Source organism: Anabrus simplex, chromosome 5, assembly GCF_040414725.1.
Source record: "Anabrus simplex isolate iqAnaSimp1 chromosome 5, ASM4041472v1, whole genome shotgun sequence".
Lineage (NCBI taxonomy): Eukaryota > Metazoa > Arthropoda > Insecta > Orthoptera > Tettigoniidae > Anabrus > Anabrus simplex.
Window position 1 is genome coordinate 324570957 of NC_090269.1, and position 16928 is coordinate 324587884.

Sequence of the window (16928 nt, forward strand, 5' to 3'; positions counted from 1 at the left end):
TTTAACTATTTAATAAGACAAAACAGATCTTCCTGTACATTGTATATAGTACAGTAAACTTGGGAAGAATGAATGAAAATGAACTGTGAATAGATGGAATTAAATTCCCAGATCTTGTAAATATTGTATAAAGCAGAAATAGAAGATTTTTGGACCACATGGTCACTGATAAATTAAGATAAAGAATGAATTGGGTCAAGGAAACATATACTCAATTTACCAAGGAAATTAATCCTGATAAAAGGGTGAACCATGTGACCTTGCCGCGGTGGGGAGGCTTGCGTGTCCCAATGAAGCAGATAGCCGAGCCGCAGGTGCAACCATATCGGATGGGTATCTGTTGAGAGACCAGACTAAGGAATGATTCATCGAAAGGGTGGTAGCAGCCTTTCGGAAGTTGCACGGGCAGCAGTCTGGATGATTGACTGATATGGCCTTGTAATAATACTCAACATGGCTTAGCTGTGTTGATACTACTACACGGCTGAAAACAATGGGAAACTACAGCCGTAACTAACTCCCGAGGACATGCACCTCTCTCTGTATGAATGATGTACTGATGATGGCTTCCTCCCGGGTAAAATATTCCGGAGGTAAACTAGTCCACCATTCGGATCTCTGGGTGGGGACTACACGAGAGGGGGCAATCATCAGGAAGATGGATACTAACACTCTGCGAGTCGGAGCGTGGAATGTTAGAAGTTTGAATCGTTGTGGTACAGTAGAGAATCTGAAAAGGGAGATGGATAGACTAAATTTAGATGTAGTTGGTATAAGTGAAGTACGTTGGCAGGAAGAACAGGATTTCTGGTCAGGCGACTACCAAGTTATCAACACAAAATCAAACAGAGGAAATGCAGGAGTTGGTTTAATAATGAATAAGAAAATAGGGCAGCAGGTAAGTTACTATGACCAGCATAGTGAAAGAATTATTGTTGTCAAGATAGACACCAAACCAATGCCCACCACAATAGTGCAGCTCTATATGCCTACTAGCTCAGCGGATGATGAGGAAATCGAAAGAACATATGAAGAGATAGAAGATTTAATACAGTATGTAAAAGGTGACAAGAATCTAATTGTGATGGGAGACTGGAACGCAGTGGTAGGCCAAGGAAAAGAAGGTAATACACTAGGAGAATTCGGACTGGGACAAAGGAACGAAAGAGGAAGTCGGCTGGTTGAATTCTGCACTAATCATAATTTAGTCCTTGCCAATACTTGGTTCAAACACAACAAACGATGGCTTTATACGTGGACGAGACCTGGAGACACTGGAAGGTATCAAATAGACTTCATTATGATTACGCAGAGATTCAGAAACCAGGTGTTGGATTGCAAAACTTTCCCAGGAGCAGACGTGGACTCTGACCACAACTTGTTGGTCATGAAATGCCATCTGAAGCTAAAGAAATTGAAGAAAGGAAAGAATGCAAAAAGATGGGATCTAGACAAGATGAAAGAAAAGAGTGTGAGGGATTGTTTCAAGGAACATGTTGCAAAAGGACTAAATGAAAAGGCTGAAGGAAACACAATAGAGGAAGAGTGGATAGTCATGAAAACTTAAGTCAGTAAAGCTGCTGAAGAAATGTTAGGAACGAAGAAAAGATCAACTAAGAATCAGTGGATAACTCAGGAGATACTAGACCTGATTGATGAACGACGACAATACAAGAATTCTAGAAATGGAGAGGGCAGAAAAGAATACAGGCAATTAAAGAATGAAGTGGATAGAAAGTGCAAGGATGTTGAAGGTTGTATGGTCCTAGGAAAGGTAGATGCTGCATACAGGAAAATCAAGGAAACCTTTGGAGAAAGGAAATCTAGGTGTATGAATATTAAGAGCTCAGATGGAAAGCCACTTCTATGGAAAGAAGACAAAGCAGAAAGATGGCAGGAACATATCCAACAGTTGTATCAAAGTGAAGATGTAGATAATTTGGTTCTGGAACAAGAAGAGGCTGTTGATGCTGATGAAATGGGAGACCCGATTTAGAGGTCAGAGTTTGACAGAGCTGTGAGGAAGAGGAATAGAAACAAGGCACCTGGAATTAATGACATTCCCTCTGAATTACTGACTGCCTTAGGAGAAAGCAGCATGGCAAGGTTATTCCATTTAGTGTAAAAGATGTATGAGACAGGAGAAGTCCCATCCGATTTTCGGCAGAATGTTGTTATACCTATTCCCAAGAAAGCCGGTGCTGACAGGTGTGAAAACTATTGCACCATTAGTTTAGTATCTCATGCCTGCAAAATTTTAACACGTATTGTTTACAGAAGAATGGAAAAACAAGTTGAAGCTGAGTTGGGAGAAAATCAATTTGGCTTCAGAAGAAATGTAGGAACACCTGAAGCAATCTTGACTTTACGTCTGATCTTAGAGGATCGAATCAAGAAGGAGAAGTCCACGTACATGGCATTCGTAGATCTAGAAAAGGCATTCGATAATGTTGATTGGACCAAGCTGTTTAAGATTCTGAAGGTGATTGGGATCAGGTACCGAGAACGAAGAATTATCTACAATCTGTATAAAAATCAGTCTGCAGTGATAAGAATCGAGGGCTTTGAAAAAGAAGCAGCAATCCAGAAACGAGTGAGGCAAGGCTGCAGTTTGTCCCCTCTCCTTTTCAGTGTTTACATAGAACAGGCAGTAAAGGAAATCAAACAGGAATTTGGAAAGGGAATCACAATCCAAGAAGAGGAAATCAAAACCTTGAGATTTGCTGATGATATTGTTATTTTATCTGAGACTGCAGAAGATCTCGAGAAGCTGCTGAATGGTACGGATGAAGTCTTGGGTGAGGAGTACAAGATGAAAATAAATAAGTCCAAAACAAAAGTAATGGAGTGCAGTCGAACGAAGGCAGGTGACGCAGGAAATATTAAATTAGGAGATGAAGTCTTAAAGGAAGTAGATGAATATTGTTACTTGGGTAGCAAAACAACTAACGATGGCAGAAGTAAGGAGGACATAAAATGCAGACTAGCACAAGCAAGGAAAAGCTTTCTTAAGAAATTGTTCACTCCAAACATAGGATATAGGAATTACAAAGATGTTTTTGAAGACTTTCGTGTGGAGCGTGGCATTGTATGGAAGTGAAACATGGACGATAACTAGCTCAGAAAGAAAGAGAATAGAAGCTTTTGAAATGTGGTGTTACAGAAGAATGCTGAAGGTGAGATGGATAGATCGAATCACAAATGAAGAGATACTGAAACGAATTGGCGAGAGGAGATCAATTTCGCTAAATTTGATGAGAAGAAGAGAGAGAATGATAGGACACATCTTAAGACATCCAGGACTTGTTCAGTTGGTTTTAGAAGGAAGCATAGGTGGTAAGAACAGTAGGGGTAGACCATGGTATGAATATGACAAGCAGATTAGAGCAGATGTAGGATGCAGTAGTTACGTAGAAATGAAAAGGTTAGCACAAGATAGGGTGGCATGGAGAGCTGCGTCAAACCAGTCTATGAACTGATGACTCAAACAACAACAACAACAACAACAACAACAACAACAACAACAAAAGGAATTTTATATGTTAAAGAAGTAAAAATTAGTTGAAAAAGTGAAATTTAGCAAAAATAATTAGAAAGGATATATTGTCATGACAGGAAAGGATCTAATTTTCTTTTTTTGGAAGATATAGTGGAATTTACACTAATCTTAGAATTATTTGGTTGACTTCCAGTTTAATCCATCATCATGAGGAACCTGGAAGATTATATGAAACATAATAAATACAAATCTTAAGTTTATATCAGGTCACTTCAAGTGAAGTTCAAAGGAATGCAAAGTTGTAACTTTTTTTCTCACATGAATGTTGGACAAGAATGACGTTCATTTGATTTTGTTTAATAAAAGTCCACCTTGTTTGTATTTGAATTGTTCTTTGTGTATATTAGATCAATTATTGGTTTTATGCTAAGGCATCAAATACAATCTGAGATTTTGTTGTTGTGCTTGTTCACTGAATACAGAATGGTGTGGCATGTAGTTGCTGCCCTCTTCTTCAATAGTCATCTGACCGACCTTTCCCACGGGACCAAGTATTTCATATTCTCGCATGAAGTGTTTCTCTCATGTAAATCCTCATCTCACTGAAGTCTTCCTTCAAACAGATGGAGGCAATGAATACCCATTTCCTTTGATTTACCAAGCATCCAATGGTCATTCTTCAGGGGAAGATTTACTATATCTCTTCCAGATTAATCTTGTGTGTGTGTGGGGGGGGGGGAGGTTTCTTGAAAATGGTCTTCACATTCCTTCTTTTCAGAGGAATAAACTATTTGATTCACTTCCACCAAGTGCCAGAACTCCTGTATTTGACCTTCGAGGATAAAGTCATTGAGAAGAAAAAATTATTAACATTGATGCAATTTCCCTTGGGGTGTTGATTGATAGTAACTACTGCTGAGGATCCAGCCAAGCTGTGTGTTCTGCAGTACTGGATGATCACCTGAATGATTCTTCCATTTCATCTTCAGGAGATACATGTCCAATAAGCAGATCTGTACCTTGAGATATTTATAAGATATATAAATATATATATTGTATAAGATACATATAAACTTGGATCTGTTTCTCCATAGCTAAGACCAGATTTCAATATTCCTCTTTTCTTAATAACTGCCGTTTACTGACTTCATTTTGATTATTTAACATTAGCTGGGTTTTAGAATCGCATTAAAACACAGTTTCCTGATCCAGTAACTGAATTGTGCTCTTATAACCAAAGATTGTAATTTATATAAGGTGCTGTAACAGTGCTACCCAGCATCTTCGGTAAACAATACAACAGCTGATTCAACTGTGATTTATTTGACTTCCTTTAGAATGTGTGAAAGCAATATTGAGGCAGCATCCAATCACATTCCAAGAAGCTACAGCTTTCATAGGCCACTTTTCACCTCCAACCAATAGCTTGCAAAGTTTTATAGGTATTATTTCTCAGGATTATGAAGAAATTTATACTAAATGCATGCACACATGTTTGCAGCAACCTTGGCAGAATTTGCAGCTTGATTCCTTCATTATCCAGCTTGGAGGACCTAAAAAGCATAACCACATAATATACCATTATTCCAGTATATATTTGAGTTGACAACAAGCATACAACAAAACTGCTGATTGACATCATGGTTACCAACTCTCTCCCAAAACAAAATTTAAGTAAAGTATCTGACGGAAATTGGACAGTTTAAGGGCATTTAAAATAAGCCACATTATCATTCTGCAAAGTGCTAATAGTACTGGTGCCTCCCGCAGGCAGTAGCCTCCAGTGAACTTCAAGACATGTATTGTGCTGCCCTCTTGTAGCATGTACCCAACTTAACTTGTACTGCTTTGTTTCTGTACACAACGACAATATTTTCGGTCGTCATCTGTTTTTTTTCCTGAATGGAGGATAGAAGAAGGAAAATCTTGCTCTAGCTGTTGGATCTTTAAATTACGCATTGGCAGAGGAAAAAAGGAGGAAAATGTACCCTTTTGATCGGGGGAAATTCTATCGCCGTGTGGTGATAGTCACCAATCGGTTTGCTGTATTTTATTTGTCAACTTGGGAAACTGTAAGTAACTACACTCTTTGTCCTGATCCTGGAAGTATATGGATGTGATAACAGTAATTATCAGCGAACTGTTCTGTGTCGTCGGGTATATTTACACCTAAATTGTACTAAGTAAAATTCAATTATCACTGTTAGTGAAATTTTCGATTAACCAAAGAGACTGAATTTCTGGTTATCTTTATTGTGAATAGGTTATAAACATTTCGTGGGGCTTTAATGTAATTATTCATAGAATGATTTTGGGTTGTTAACCACTCTAGAGATGTTCTTTTAAAACGAATGTATTCAAAGATTTTGTGACAAGTTCGTCTCCATACTTCTACTATACCTTCGAGAGTACGTCTTAATTTTAAAAAGGGGTATTATGCATTAATCCTGTCTGGAAAATCTTTAATATCTTACTATACGAAGCATTGTGTGAAAATGGGAGAATGTACGAGTAGAAAAATTGTTTTTAAATGACTGATTCTAGCTTAATTGATTATCTTGTAAGGGTACCATTTTCTTGGTCATGTGACCGGTTACCTTGGTTACATTCACAACCATGGTAGGTGAATGGATTATTAATTTTTGACATTTGATGTCTGATACGACTGTTGCTGGTGGACATATGACGTTAGTTGATTGTGTTTTTGTTCTGGTTGGGTATGCGAATCGGAGTTCGTGCTTCGTATTTCTCCGGTTCTTGGTTTTCTAATGTATTAACATTTTAAACTAAATAATTATTTTTCTTGGTGGTTTTTATTTCTAATTTCTCCTCTATGTTTTATTTTTATTACACGCGCCTGACCTGCTCTTGGAGCATTTTGGGGATCTGTAACTTGGTTTTTATGATTTATGTTGATTGACTTCTGAAGTAGTCATGGAAAAGCATTTTTCTACTCTACTACCATAGTGTAATCAAAACAAGATCTTAGGGTTGGAACTTTCATTAAGTACTACGTTTCCTAATTTACCCTGAAATATATTCCAGATTTATCCTACGATTTGAATAGTGAAAGCAGTTTCTTTTGAATTTAATTTGGATCTAACTTGATGTCCTAGGCTTCCTAATTTAATTTAATCTTCCCTGTATCTTATATGCAGGACTTATTATTTGATTTGTGTCAACCTTTTCTTTCCTATTATTAAAGTTCCTGTTTAACTTAAGTCTGTTGTTTTATTTTAGTCAGTATCAACTTAATTTACTTAGTAGTAAATTATTTATTCTTTATCCACTTGACCTTGGTGGGCCCTAGTATTTTCCACATTTTGCTACGACCTTCTATTGGGAATTTCCGTGTTTATACTACCCATGGTCGTGCAAATACTATCGCGCTATACCTCCTTGAAAGTACGCGATAAGTATAAAACATACAATCATGAACAAGTTGGTTCCCCTGTTTCATAATGTATACATCCAGCTCTCTTATTAGCTTATCCAACTTCCTTCCTCTGGGCAAGGCATTTCTTACCCCCATGATGGGTGATGAGCATTAATATAATCCAATTCGAGAAAATCTGTTCGGTGTCGATCAATAAGGTCAATTACACCATTGATATTAAGCTGGTCCGGTGGAAAATAAACATTACAAACTGTAGTCATGAAAGGCAAGGAGATGCACAGCATTACTGTTTCCAGCTTGGTTCTTTACTGAACTGGTTCATTGTAGGTATCAAAATGAGTGAAGATACCAATACCACTGGAAGCCCAGTTGACATTATCCCATTTGTTCTAGTACAGTCTAAATTTTCTCAAAACCATATGATGATCTGGTCTAAGAATTGTTTCTTAAATGCAAACTATACTCACCGTGAACCGAGTGATTAGCTCGCGCAGCTTGGTAAGACGCCTGTCATAAACTGTAATGGTGCGATAGAATGTCTCTTCCATTTTCTGTCATACAGTACAAATTCCGTTTAAGGTGAAGGGAACTGAAAAATTTTCTCTACTATGATAAGCCATGAAAAAACTACACTATAAAAAAATTATAAGTAGAACTGTACAATATGTATGAAATAGAGTAAGATAAAATACCACACCTAGTGAATTAGTACATGAGAAGAGTGCCTGCCGGTATGGGTTGTGAAGGTTCTTGTCACTGGTGCAATGATTAGCCAATACCAATATAAGCAACAGACACTGATTGGCAAGAGGAGCATCAGAAGGTCCAGATGGCATTTCTCCACCTCGTGTAGAGGTACTATCTGTAGTTGGCACACTGTGTGTTGCTCGAGACATACCAAATGTCAGCATGTTCCACAGCTCAGCTGAAAACAATTCAGATCATACTGTTTAGAGAGAGAAAAAAAAAGACTGTAGCAAAATCCTCAATAGTGTTTTTGTATAACAAAAAGAAAAGACTTGGTTAGCTAACATCAATGCAGAATTCTCTGCCATTTGAAGTACAAAATACTTGTATCTCAGTATAACATTAATATTTTACTGAACCATTTAAATTAGCAACCTGTGGTAGCATACCTGCAATATTATCCTAGAAGCCACACTACTAGTAAGCAAAATACCAGCAAGAAGGGACAAAGGAACTACCTTACAGTAAAATAACAGTAAAATAAAAATAACAGTAAAAAATAACAGTAAAATACCTTACAGTAAAATAACAGTTATAAAACTGAACTTATCACAATCAGCAGAATCTGAGGACAATACTTCTTTCTCTCCTTCAGTTTATGAATTTCCTTTGCCTGATGTACCTGATCCACCATAACTGCCTTGTTAGATAACAAACTCAACTTCCTCTCTCGTAATGTCAAATACCATATATACCATATATAGATATCTGGAACATTTCAGTGCAGTCAGATATAACAAATTCTCAGCTATCAGCCAACACATGGTCGACTATAACCACAAATTCACGAATATCGAAACAGACATGGACATTCTCAAAATAGCTAAGAAAGGACCTCTACTCAATATAATTGAGAACTTTTACATTCATTTGGATCAATACTTTAATGCCAACTATAACCTTAACGAAATAACTGAGAAACCCAATATTTTATTTGACCTTTTCATTACTTACTACAGAAAAAACAAATCGATCATTCAAAACTAAGTCAATTAAGGGTCCCCGCCAATACAAACACCATCACTTCCTCTCCCGTCCACCCCGCCTTGAACCTTTCCCATCCCTCCCACCCTCCACCACTTACGTCATTCCTCCCCTCCGTATTCACCTACCCCCTCTCCCGCTGATCTACTCCGCGCTACGCTCACTCCGTAAGTTGCATTCAATACAGCAAGTTTGTTCCACACAGCGCAAGGTGAGTCATCGTTTATATTTTCCAGTGCCTCGCTCGTTCTCTATTTGATTACTCGCGTTAACACTAACTTCTTTCCCCAGGTTCATTGGGGTTCCGATTGAACTGAGACTACTTCTGTTTAACACAGCAAGCTTTTCATTCCACCATAGAACATGTCCAACTTTGTCAACTTTTAATCTTATGCTGGTCTCATCGGACAACTCTTCCCTCTACGCTAAAGTGGAACTCACATCTAGAACTTTCTAGAAGCATATACTTAGTTATAAATTTAAATTGTGCAACACAGGAGTAACTGTCAACCAAAGACTATCTCATCAAGAGTTTTTACGTGACTTCACAAAGATTTTACTTGTCAATGTGAACACTTCTGTTACTTTTATCATAATTTGCATATACGGTTTTTCACTTTTGTCTGTCATTCCACCACCATCCCATCCTTCTAGATCCTCTCTCATTTCTCCACATTATTTTACTTTATTTTATCACTATGTCTTTTACTGTTGTAATTTGGCTAGGATGATGATGATCCACAGTGGACCGAAACTAGTACCTATTAATATCATTGTAACGTTTTTGTAAAACATCAAATGATTTTTTAGTATTGAGAAGGTGGAATATTAAAATTTTGTATTTACTTTAAGCATAGTCTTAACTCAATACAGAACCTAACAATGAAGTTTATTACTCTGAACAGTCAAATACAGTACAGACAATACGCGACACTTCCGGATTTAGCCTTGTTAAAATGGGAGACAAGTTGCAAGTGGTGCTCCTAGTGGCTTGACCTGAAAATTCGTGTTAAATTCAAATATCAATGGAAATGTATATATGGAAATGGATAAATAAATTACGTCTAGAAAGAAAGTGTTACTAAGATATTAACTTCAAAGTTGCTAAAGCAATTCTCGATAAATGAATGAAGAATTATTTAACAGGTTATTATTTAAAGACTGGAATTAGACATATAATCAAGATGTGAAATGGACTGCTGTGAAAGGGCTTGATCTTTCATTTATGCATTACTTTTTAGCTTTAGAATTCCTGCCTGAACGTTCACGGCTAGATTTTTCTTTTTTCCCATTTAAAAGCATTGTATCATATTAAAACACTTGTCAACAAAAATATCGGCACATTCCTTACACACGATTCAATGAATTTACCTTTAAGAGCTGGACAATTTTCCTTTTAACTTGAAGTCTACTAACAGAAAGAAAATCTATAAATTTAGCCTCAAAAACATTCAAACTTTCCCTATAAGCAATACTTGCCATAATGCCATTACATTAGGGTAAAGCAAATTTGCATCATCATATTGTTTCAACAAAATATGTACATTTCTTACATCACCCATATTTTCTTCAGTGCTTGACAACGCATTACGGCATTCCAAATGGGGTAACTTGGAACACAACCAGCCACACTGATATGCATATGTATTTTCCTGAATTAAATCACACCCACAGATCACACCTACAACAACACATCGGTATTGAAGGTTAACTGCTGCACTATACAATAAAATATGCCTATTATATTTTAAGCCAGTTAATATATGGGTCGAGCAGGTCAGAAGATTATGAAGTATTATAAAAATCCCTATGTCACTGGAAGAATATATATGCAAATGAAATATTACTTACATTTTCTTGTCACAAGGGAAAATGAAGAAAGACCGCGCATTCTTCTTTACTTCATAGTTACTGCAGCCAAACACAACACATACCTTTCCCCTCATGTTGAGAGGAGATATCAAGGAATGACACATGCTACTATTTAATTATGTCAACTCACTGAAAATGCATAAATAACATCAAGAATTTCACACACAAATACACGTACTCTTATGACAGAATCAGTAGTTCTCAGGTCAATCCGCTACAGAGAGCTCTAATAGCTGTCCCTCCATATCTCGCTGAGTGTTGATATTCTTCCCAGGGCTTCAGCTTGTCAGTAGTGCTAACCACAATTATTAATTCTCTTCATCATTTAAAACATTGATGTCCAGGTTTCTGATCACACCCAGCAGTTCTCTCATTTTCTCGTGCAAGATAAGCTGTTGTTAATCAATTCAGCCGCAAATGAAGCGAGGAAACTATCCTTATATAAATATTCAAATGAGGCAACACAATAAATCTTCCACTGCATGCAGAACTTAGGCGAATAAAGTATGTCCGCTTGGAACATAAGTCTCTCCATCTCCATCTCCATCTCCTCTTCTCTTCTCTTCTCTTCTCTTCTCTTCTCTTCTCTTCTCTTCCTACCACTTCAACCTTTTCACTTCTGCCCAGTCCTCTCCTTTTCTCTACACACACTCTTCCACTCCTTTTATCCACCTGTCTCTTGATCTTCCTTTTGGTCGTTTTTCTGTAACCTGTATTTCGTGCATCCTCATGGGTATCCTTTCCTCTGTCATTCTCTTCATGTGTCCATACCATCTGCTAGATTTCTCTATTCTATTTTGCAGTGGCACTTCTTTTACTATGTCCCTAATGCACTTGTTTCCTGCAAAAAATGTCATTTCATTCCATCACTCCACCCAAATGTTAAGAAAGATTCAGAAAGGAACGTGTAATTGAGAATCCCTGATTCGGACATATCCTGAGAAAAAACTGTCTACTACATAATCTAGTTGAAGGAAAGTTAGAGGGAACACTGAGACCTAGGAAGCTAAGATGATTTAAAAAGGAAGTATCGGATGCTGAAAGCGGAAACTGAAGATACAAAAACGTGGAGAGTAAAATTCACATTCTGAGCCCATGGATCTGTTATTAAAGAGACTTTAGTTGCTTCGTAAATTTATTTAATTATTTGAAGTTGGAAGTCACCATTCTCATTGATTGAAAATTCTGCATTCATCATTCTTATTGCACAATATATGCTTCAAATTTGTCATTCAGGCCAATGTACAAGCAAGAGAGAATAAGTTTATTCAATGTAGTCCAGTGTTTTTCATCCTGGTTCACATCAAACAGAACATTGGCACCCATCAGCTCAGCTCTCAATAACCTGAAATGTTCAAAAGTTCAATGCACGCAAGATCATGAAATGCAAAAGGTGAAAGCAAGTCATTGCCATTGAGGTTAAACAGTGGAGTAACAGAGCAACCCACATCAAATTCATGCAATCGTTCATGGATAGTGCATTCACGTTCATCAAGGAAATTATACTCCTGAGGCAAAACCAGTCACAATAATCAGACCTTAAGGCAGGTTACGATTACCAGCGATATGGTCATGAGCATGGGCCAAGCACAGTTTCAATATGATCGTGGATACAAGTTTAAAATGATAATTGATAAATAATTAATTTGAATTTGTTTGTAATCATACTTTGTGATTTTCAATACTTATAAAAACGTATTTGAGTTGCTAGGTGCTTTAAAATATCTGCAGCTTACTTATTTTGTGTTTGCATGTAGTACCGTATAGGTTAAGTATTTGTTTACCATTGCGTTTCACCATTAGGCCCCTACTAGGGTACTCATCATGGCAGATCTAAAGTGACCTTAGTGAGATGCAGTTACATCGTTGTTGAACAAATCAAGTGTGAATGCGGGACAGACCATACATACTCTACAGCACATGCTTCGATGTCTGCTGTACCCAACCTCTTGTACAGAAGATGAAGATGACTCTTTCAAGTAATGCAGAATGCACTTGCTGTGACAAAGTTTTGGTCAAAATGTGTGTAATGTGACTGAGTGTAATTGTAACTGTATATTCGGGACGTTTCCAACACAAGAATAATAACAATCATCATCATCATCATCATTATAGAGCCTGCCTGGTGGCCAAGATCTTTATGGTCTGATAATGTGGTTAGTTGGTTGTACTCTCTTTCTTTGAAGAATCACTGTAAAGCATCTCTTCAGCAAATGCAGAGATGTAGTCTGCCGTAAGAGGCTGAGACCTAGCAATGAAAAATTTAAGAACCAATTATTTTGTCAAGTAAAGGGAATAATAACAGTAACAATAAGAAGAATTCTTGGCCTTTTCCTTCCAAGTTATATGAGGTCGGCAGGTTTGTACAGATTTAGCATAGTTTTATGACCAGATGCCTTTCCTGATGCCAACCCTATGCAGAGGGATGTATTCACTATTGCATGTTTCTATGGTGATTTGTAGTATGATGTGTTGTATGTAAATGAAGACTTGCACTAAGATGAACCTACAGGAATTAATGAAAGTTAAAAGTTTAAATCCCAGCCTAGCCAGGAATTGAACCTGGGGTCCTCTGAACCGAAGGTCACCACACAGACCATTCAGCCAGGGACCCAGACTAAGGGTGGTGTGCATCAACAAAGAGTTGGGCTCTACTTCTGTAATAAAGTACTCTTTAAAGTCAACATTTGGCGACTTCCATAGTGAGAGTAAATTACTTCCAAAGAATTCTAGTCCTTTCAGATACTCCCGGACTAAATTATTATTATTGTTATTATTATTATTATTATTATTAATTTTTTTTTGATTCGTTGTGCCCAGCTGTGGAGCGCGTTTGAACTTATTTTGCACAATGTTTCTTCTTATTTTCTTCCCAATATTTCTTCATTTTTTCACTGTGTTCCTTTCTGCGTGTTTCTGTCCAGCCTGTATTTTTTCTTGTTGGTTTCTCTGCAAATTTATGTTTGTTTACTAAACTTCTAAATTTCATTCTATCTTGAATGGTTTCGTCCTCAATACCCATTTCTTGTAGATCTTCATGAATTTCTGCTAACCAATTGTTGCGGATTTTCAGGGTTAGAGCTAGATTTAGAATTTTCTTTGTCAGCCTGTTGTTATCCATTCTGTGTAGGTGTCCGTAGAATTTTAGTCGTCTCTTTCTGATGGTATCTGTGATTTTTTCTGTGAATTGAAAAATTTCGTGTGGTTTCTTTTTCATCCAAATTCCATTTTCGAACTTTGGTCCTAGGATTTTTCTGAGAATTTTCCTCTCTTGTTTCTCAATGCTTTTCATTTGCGACCTGCCGCCAATGATCAGTGTTTCAGATGCATAAAGTGCCTCTGGTTTGATGACTGTATTGCAGTGTCGTAATTTTGCATTTTTTGATATACATCTTTTGTTGTATCTGTTCCATGTGATTTTGTAAGCCCTTTGCAGTTTAGCAGTTCTTTCTTTGTTAGCTTCCTGATTTAACCCTGCTGGCTGAATAATTTCACCTAGATATTTGAATTTGTCTACTTGGGAAATTATTCCACAGTTGGTGATTAATGGTTGATTGTCGAATCTTGATTTAGTTCCTTCCATAAACTGCGTCTTTTCAAATGAAATTTGAAGTCCGGTTTTTGCGGCTATTTCATTCAACTTTTCTATGGATTGGATTGCTTATTGTCTGTTGTTCGAAAGGATCGCAAGGTCATCTGCGAAAGCTAAGCAGTCAAGGTGAATTTTGTCTTTAAGAAGTCTGCCAATGTTTATACCTTTAGTTTCTTTTCTCCATTCACGAATCACTTTTTCCAAAACTAAATTGAATAGTAGTGGGGATAGTCCACATCCCTGTCGGACGCCAGTTCTGATTTCTAACAGTTCAGAAATTTCTCCCAAGAACTTAACTTTTGATGTTGTGTTGGTCAGAGTTTGTTTAATCAATTCCCTTGTTTTCCTGTCGACTTGAAATTCCTCTAGTATGTTGAACAGGGTCTGCCGATCTATGGAATCATACGCTTTTTTGAAGTCAACAAAGGTGATTACTGTTTGTTTGGTTTTGCAAATCTGTAGTATGGTTTTTAGGTTTAGGATTTGTTCTGCGCAGGATCTCCCTTTTCGGAATCCAGCCTGATAATCTCCGATCAGGTGGTCTGTTTGTTTCTCTAATCTATTAAGTAGAGCTTTAGAGAAGATTTTATATACGAGTGAGAGGAGAGAAATTCCTCTGTAGTTGTTAATATCTGATTTGTCTCCTTTCTTGTGAAGTGGGTGAATCAATGCACATTTCCAATCCTCCGGAATTTCTTCAGAAAACCAAATGTCCTGTAAGATTTTTTGAATACTCTGGGCCAGTTTGTCACCACCAATTTTCAACATTTCAGTGATTATTCCATCTTCTCCTGGTGCTTTGTTGTCTTTTAAATCTCTGATTATTTGTTTGACTTCTTGTAATGTGGGGGGGTTCTGAATCTGGATTAGGTGTTGGTTTTTCATAGGTGAATTGTTCCTTTGGAGATTCACAGTTTAAAAGGTCCATGAAATGGTTTGCTAGGAGTTCACAATATCCCTTATTACTTGTTTCCAAAGTCCCATCTGTACGTTTGAAACAGAGACTAGGTGCCTGGTAATTGGATAATTCTTCTCTGAATGTTCTGTAGAAGTTCCGTGTATTGTTTTTCTTGAAATCATCTTCTATTTCTACCAGTCTGTTTTGATCATATTTTCGTTTTTCAGATCTGATGATTTTTGAGGTTTGTTTCTGTGTTTTGAAGAATTCATCACGATTTTGATCAGTTTTATGGGAACTCCAGTTTAGCCAGGACCTAATTCTGACTTCTATGGCCTTGTCACAGGTGTCATTCCACCACCTGTGTTTGCATTTCCTTGGGGGATTGCTGATGTTTTGTGAAGCTTTCAAGAGTGTGTCCTTGAGTTCTAGCCAGTTTGAAGGAGCATCGTTGGAGATATTCGCAAGGAAATTGTCTGAGTTCTATCTCAGAAATTCAGGGTCGATTCTTGGGTTCCTGATTGTTTTGGTTTTCTTCCTGTTGGGTTGAAACTTTACTTTAACAAGAGATAGGTGGTGGTCGGAGTCAATAATTCCCTTTCTGACTTTAACGTTCATAATTTCTTTTTGGTTTTTCTTGGAAATAGCCACATGGTCTAGTTGAAATTCTCCTAAATGCATGTTCGGGGATCTCCATGTCATTTTCTTTTGTGGAAGTGCCAGGAAATGGGTTGACATCAATTTTAGATCAAAATTCTCGCAGAAGCCAATTAAACGTTCTCCATTTTTATTGGTTCTTTTGTGAGCAAGGTAAAGTCCTACAGTGGTCCTAAATTTCTTCTCTTTGCCAATTTGTGCACTGAAGTCCCCCAGCAGAATTTTGACATGATGTTTTGGAACTTTGGCTGTAGTTTCTTCTAGTAATTCCCAGAAGTCATCTACCTTCTGTGGGTCTTTTTGATTGTAATTGTTTGTAGGTGCATGTGCACTGATTAGTGTATAAGCTTTGTTTCCTGATTTGATTGTCATTAGCGAAATTCTTTCAGAAGGAGATGTAAAGTATAATACCGAATTTGTGATATTTTTTCTCACTGCAAAACCAGTGCCAAATTGTAATATTTTGTTAGGGAGGAGGGTAGCTGGTTTACCTTTATAAATTCTATAGTTTCCTGATTCAAAATGATTTTCGTCACTGTACCTAGTTTCTTGGAGTGCCAGAATTTGGATGTTGAGTTGGTCTAATGTGTCTGTTAAGTGCTTCAACTTTCCAATTTTGCGAAGCGTGTTGATGTTTAAAGTGCCAATAAAATGTTTTTCCTTTGGGCGAAGAGATTTGGGAAGCTCCAATACATTCCCGCATGATGTTCTCGGTCCCCCAGAATCCGATGACCGAGAAAACCTAGTATGAATACTAGGGCCTGGGGTAGTAGTATCATTAACTGACGTTGCCATCATGCTAGTAAGTTGAAGATAATGGGGAGATTGATCTTTGTCAATCTCATAGTTACAACTAAGGTATTGAGCCTCAGAGGTTGCCTCAAGATGTTTTCTGGCTGTGCCTGTTTTTGGTCCACGAGAGGTATTTTATTTCCCTCAAGCCCTCCGGACAAGTCCGGCGAGCCCCCCGATCCGCCACCTGGGACGCGCCCGATAGGGGAACAGGCAAACCCCCCATTATTATTATTATTATTATTATTATTCAAGTAATTCAGTCTTACAACTGATTTGCTCCAACTGCGTTGATCTTGTGTAGTACGTTTTGCATCTGCATAGCTCCTGCATCCTGAATTCACAAGAAATGTCATCATGAATGTCTTTCCTAGGCTTCCACGAGAGCATTTCTCTGACATTTTACCTTCCAAAATTTCCATCAACACATTTATATATCGAAGCCTATGTTCCATCTATGAAAGTTGTCTCTTCCTAATCTGAATCAACA

General features: G+C 37.4%; 1 protein-coding gene across 2 annotated transcripts in view; it reads right to left on the bottom strand.

Annotated features, from left to right (window-relative positions):
* LOC136874050 (dymeclin) overlaps positions 1 to 16928 on the bottom strand; it is a 276206-nt gene that overhangs the window by 86898 nt on the left and 172380 nt on the right. For both annotated transcript variants that reach the window (XM_067147559.2, XM_067147560.2), the window contains exon 7: positions 7594 to 7821. In XM_067147559.2, the coding sequence (XP_067003660.1) occupies positions 7594 to 7821 (228 nt within the window). The remainder of the gene's footprint in view (positions 1 to 7593; positions 7822 to 16928) is intronic.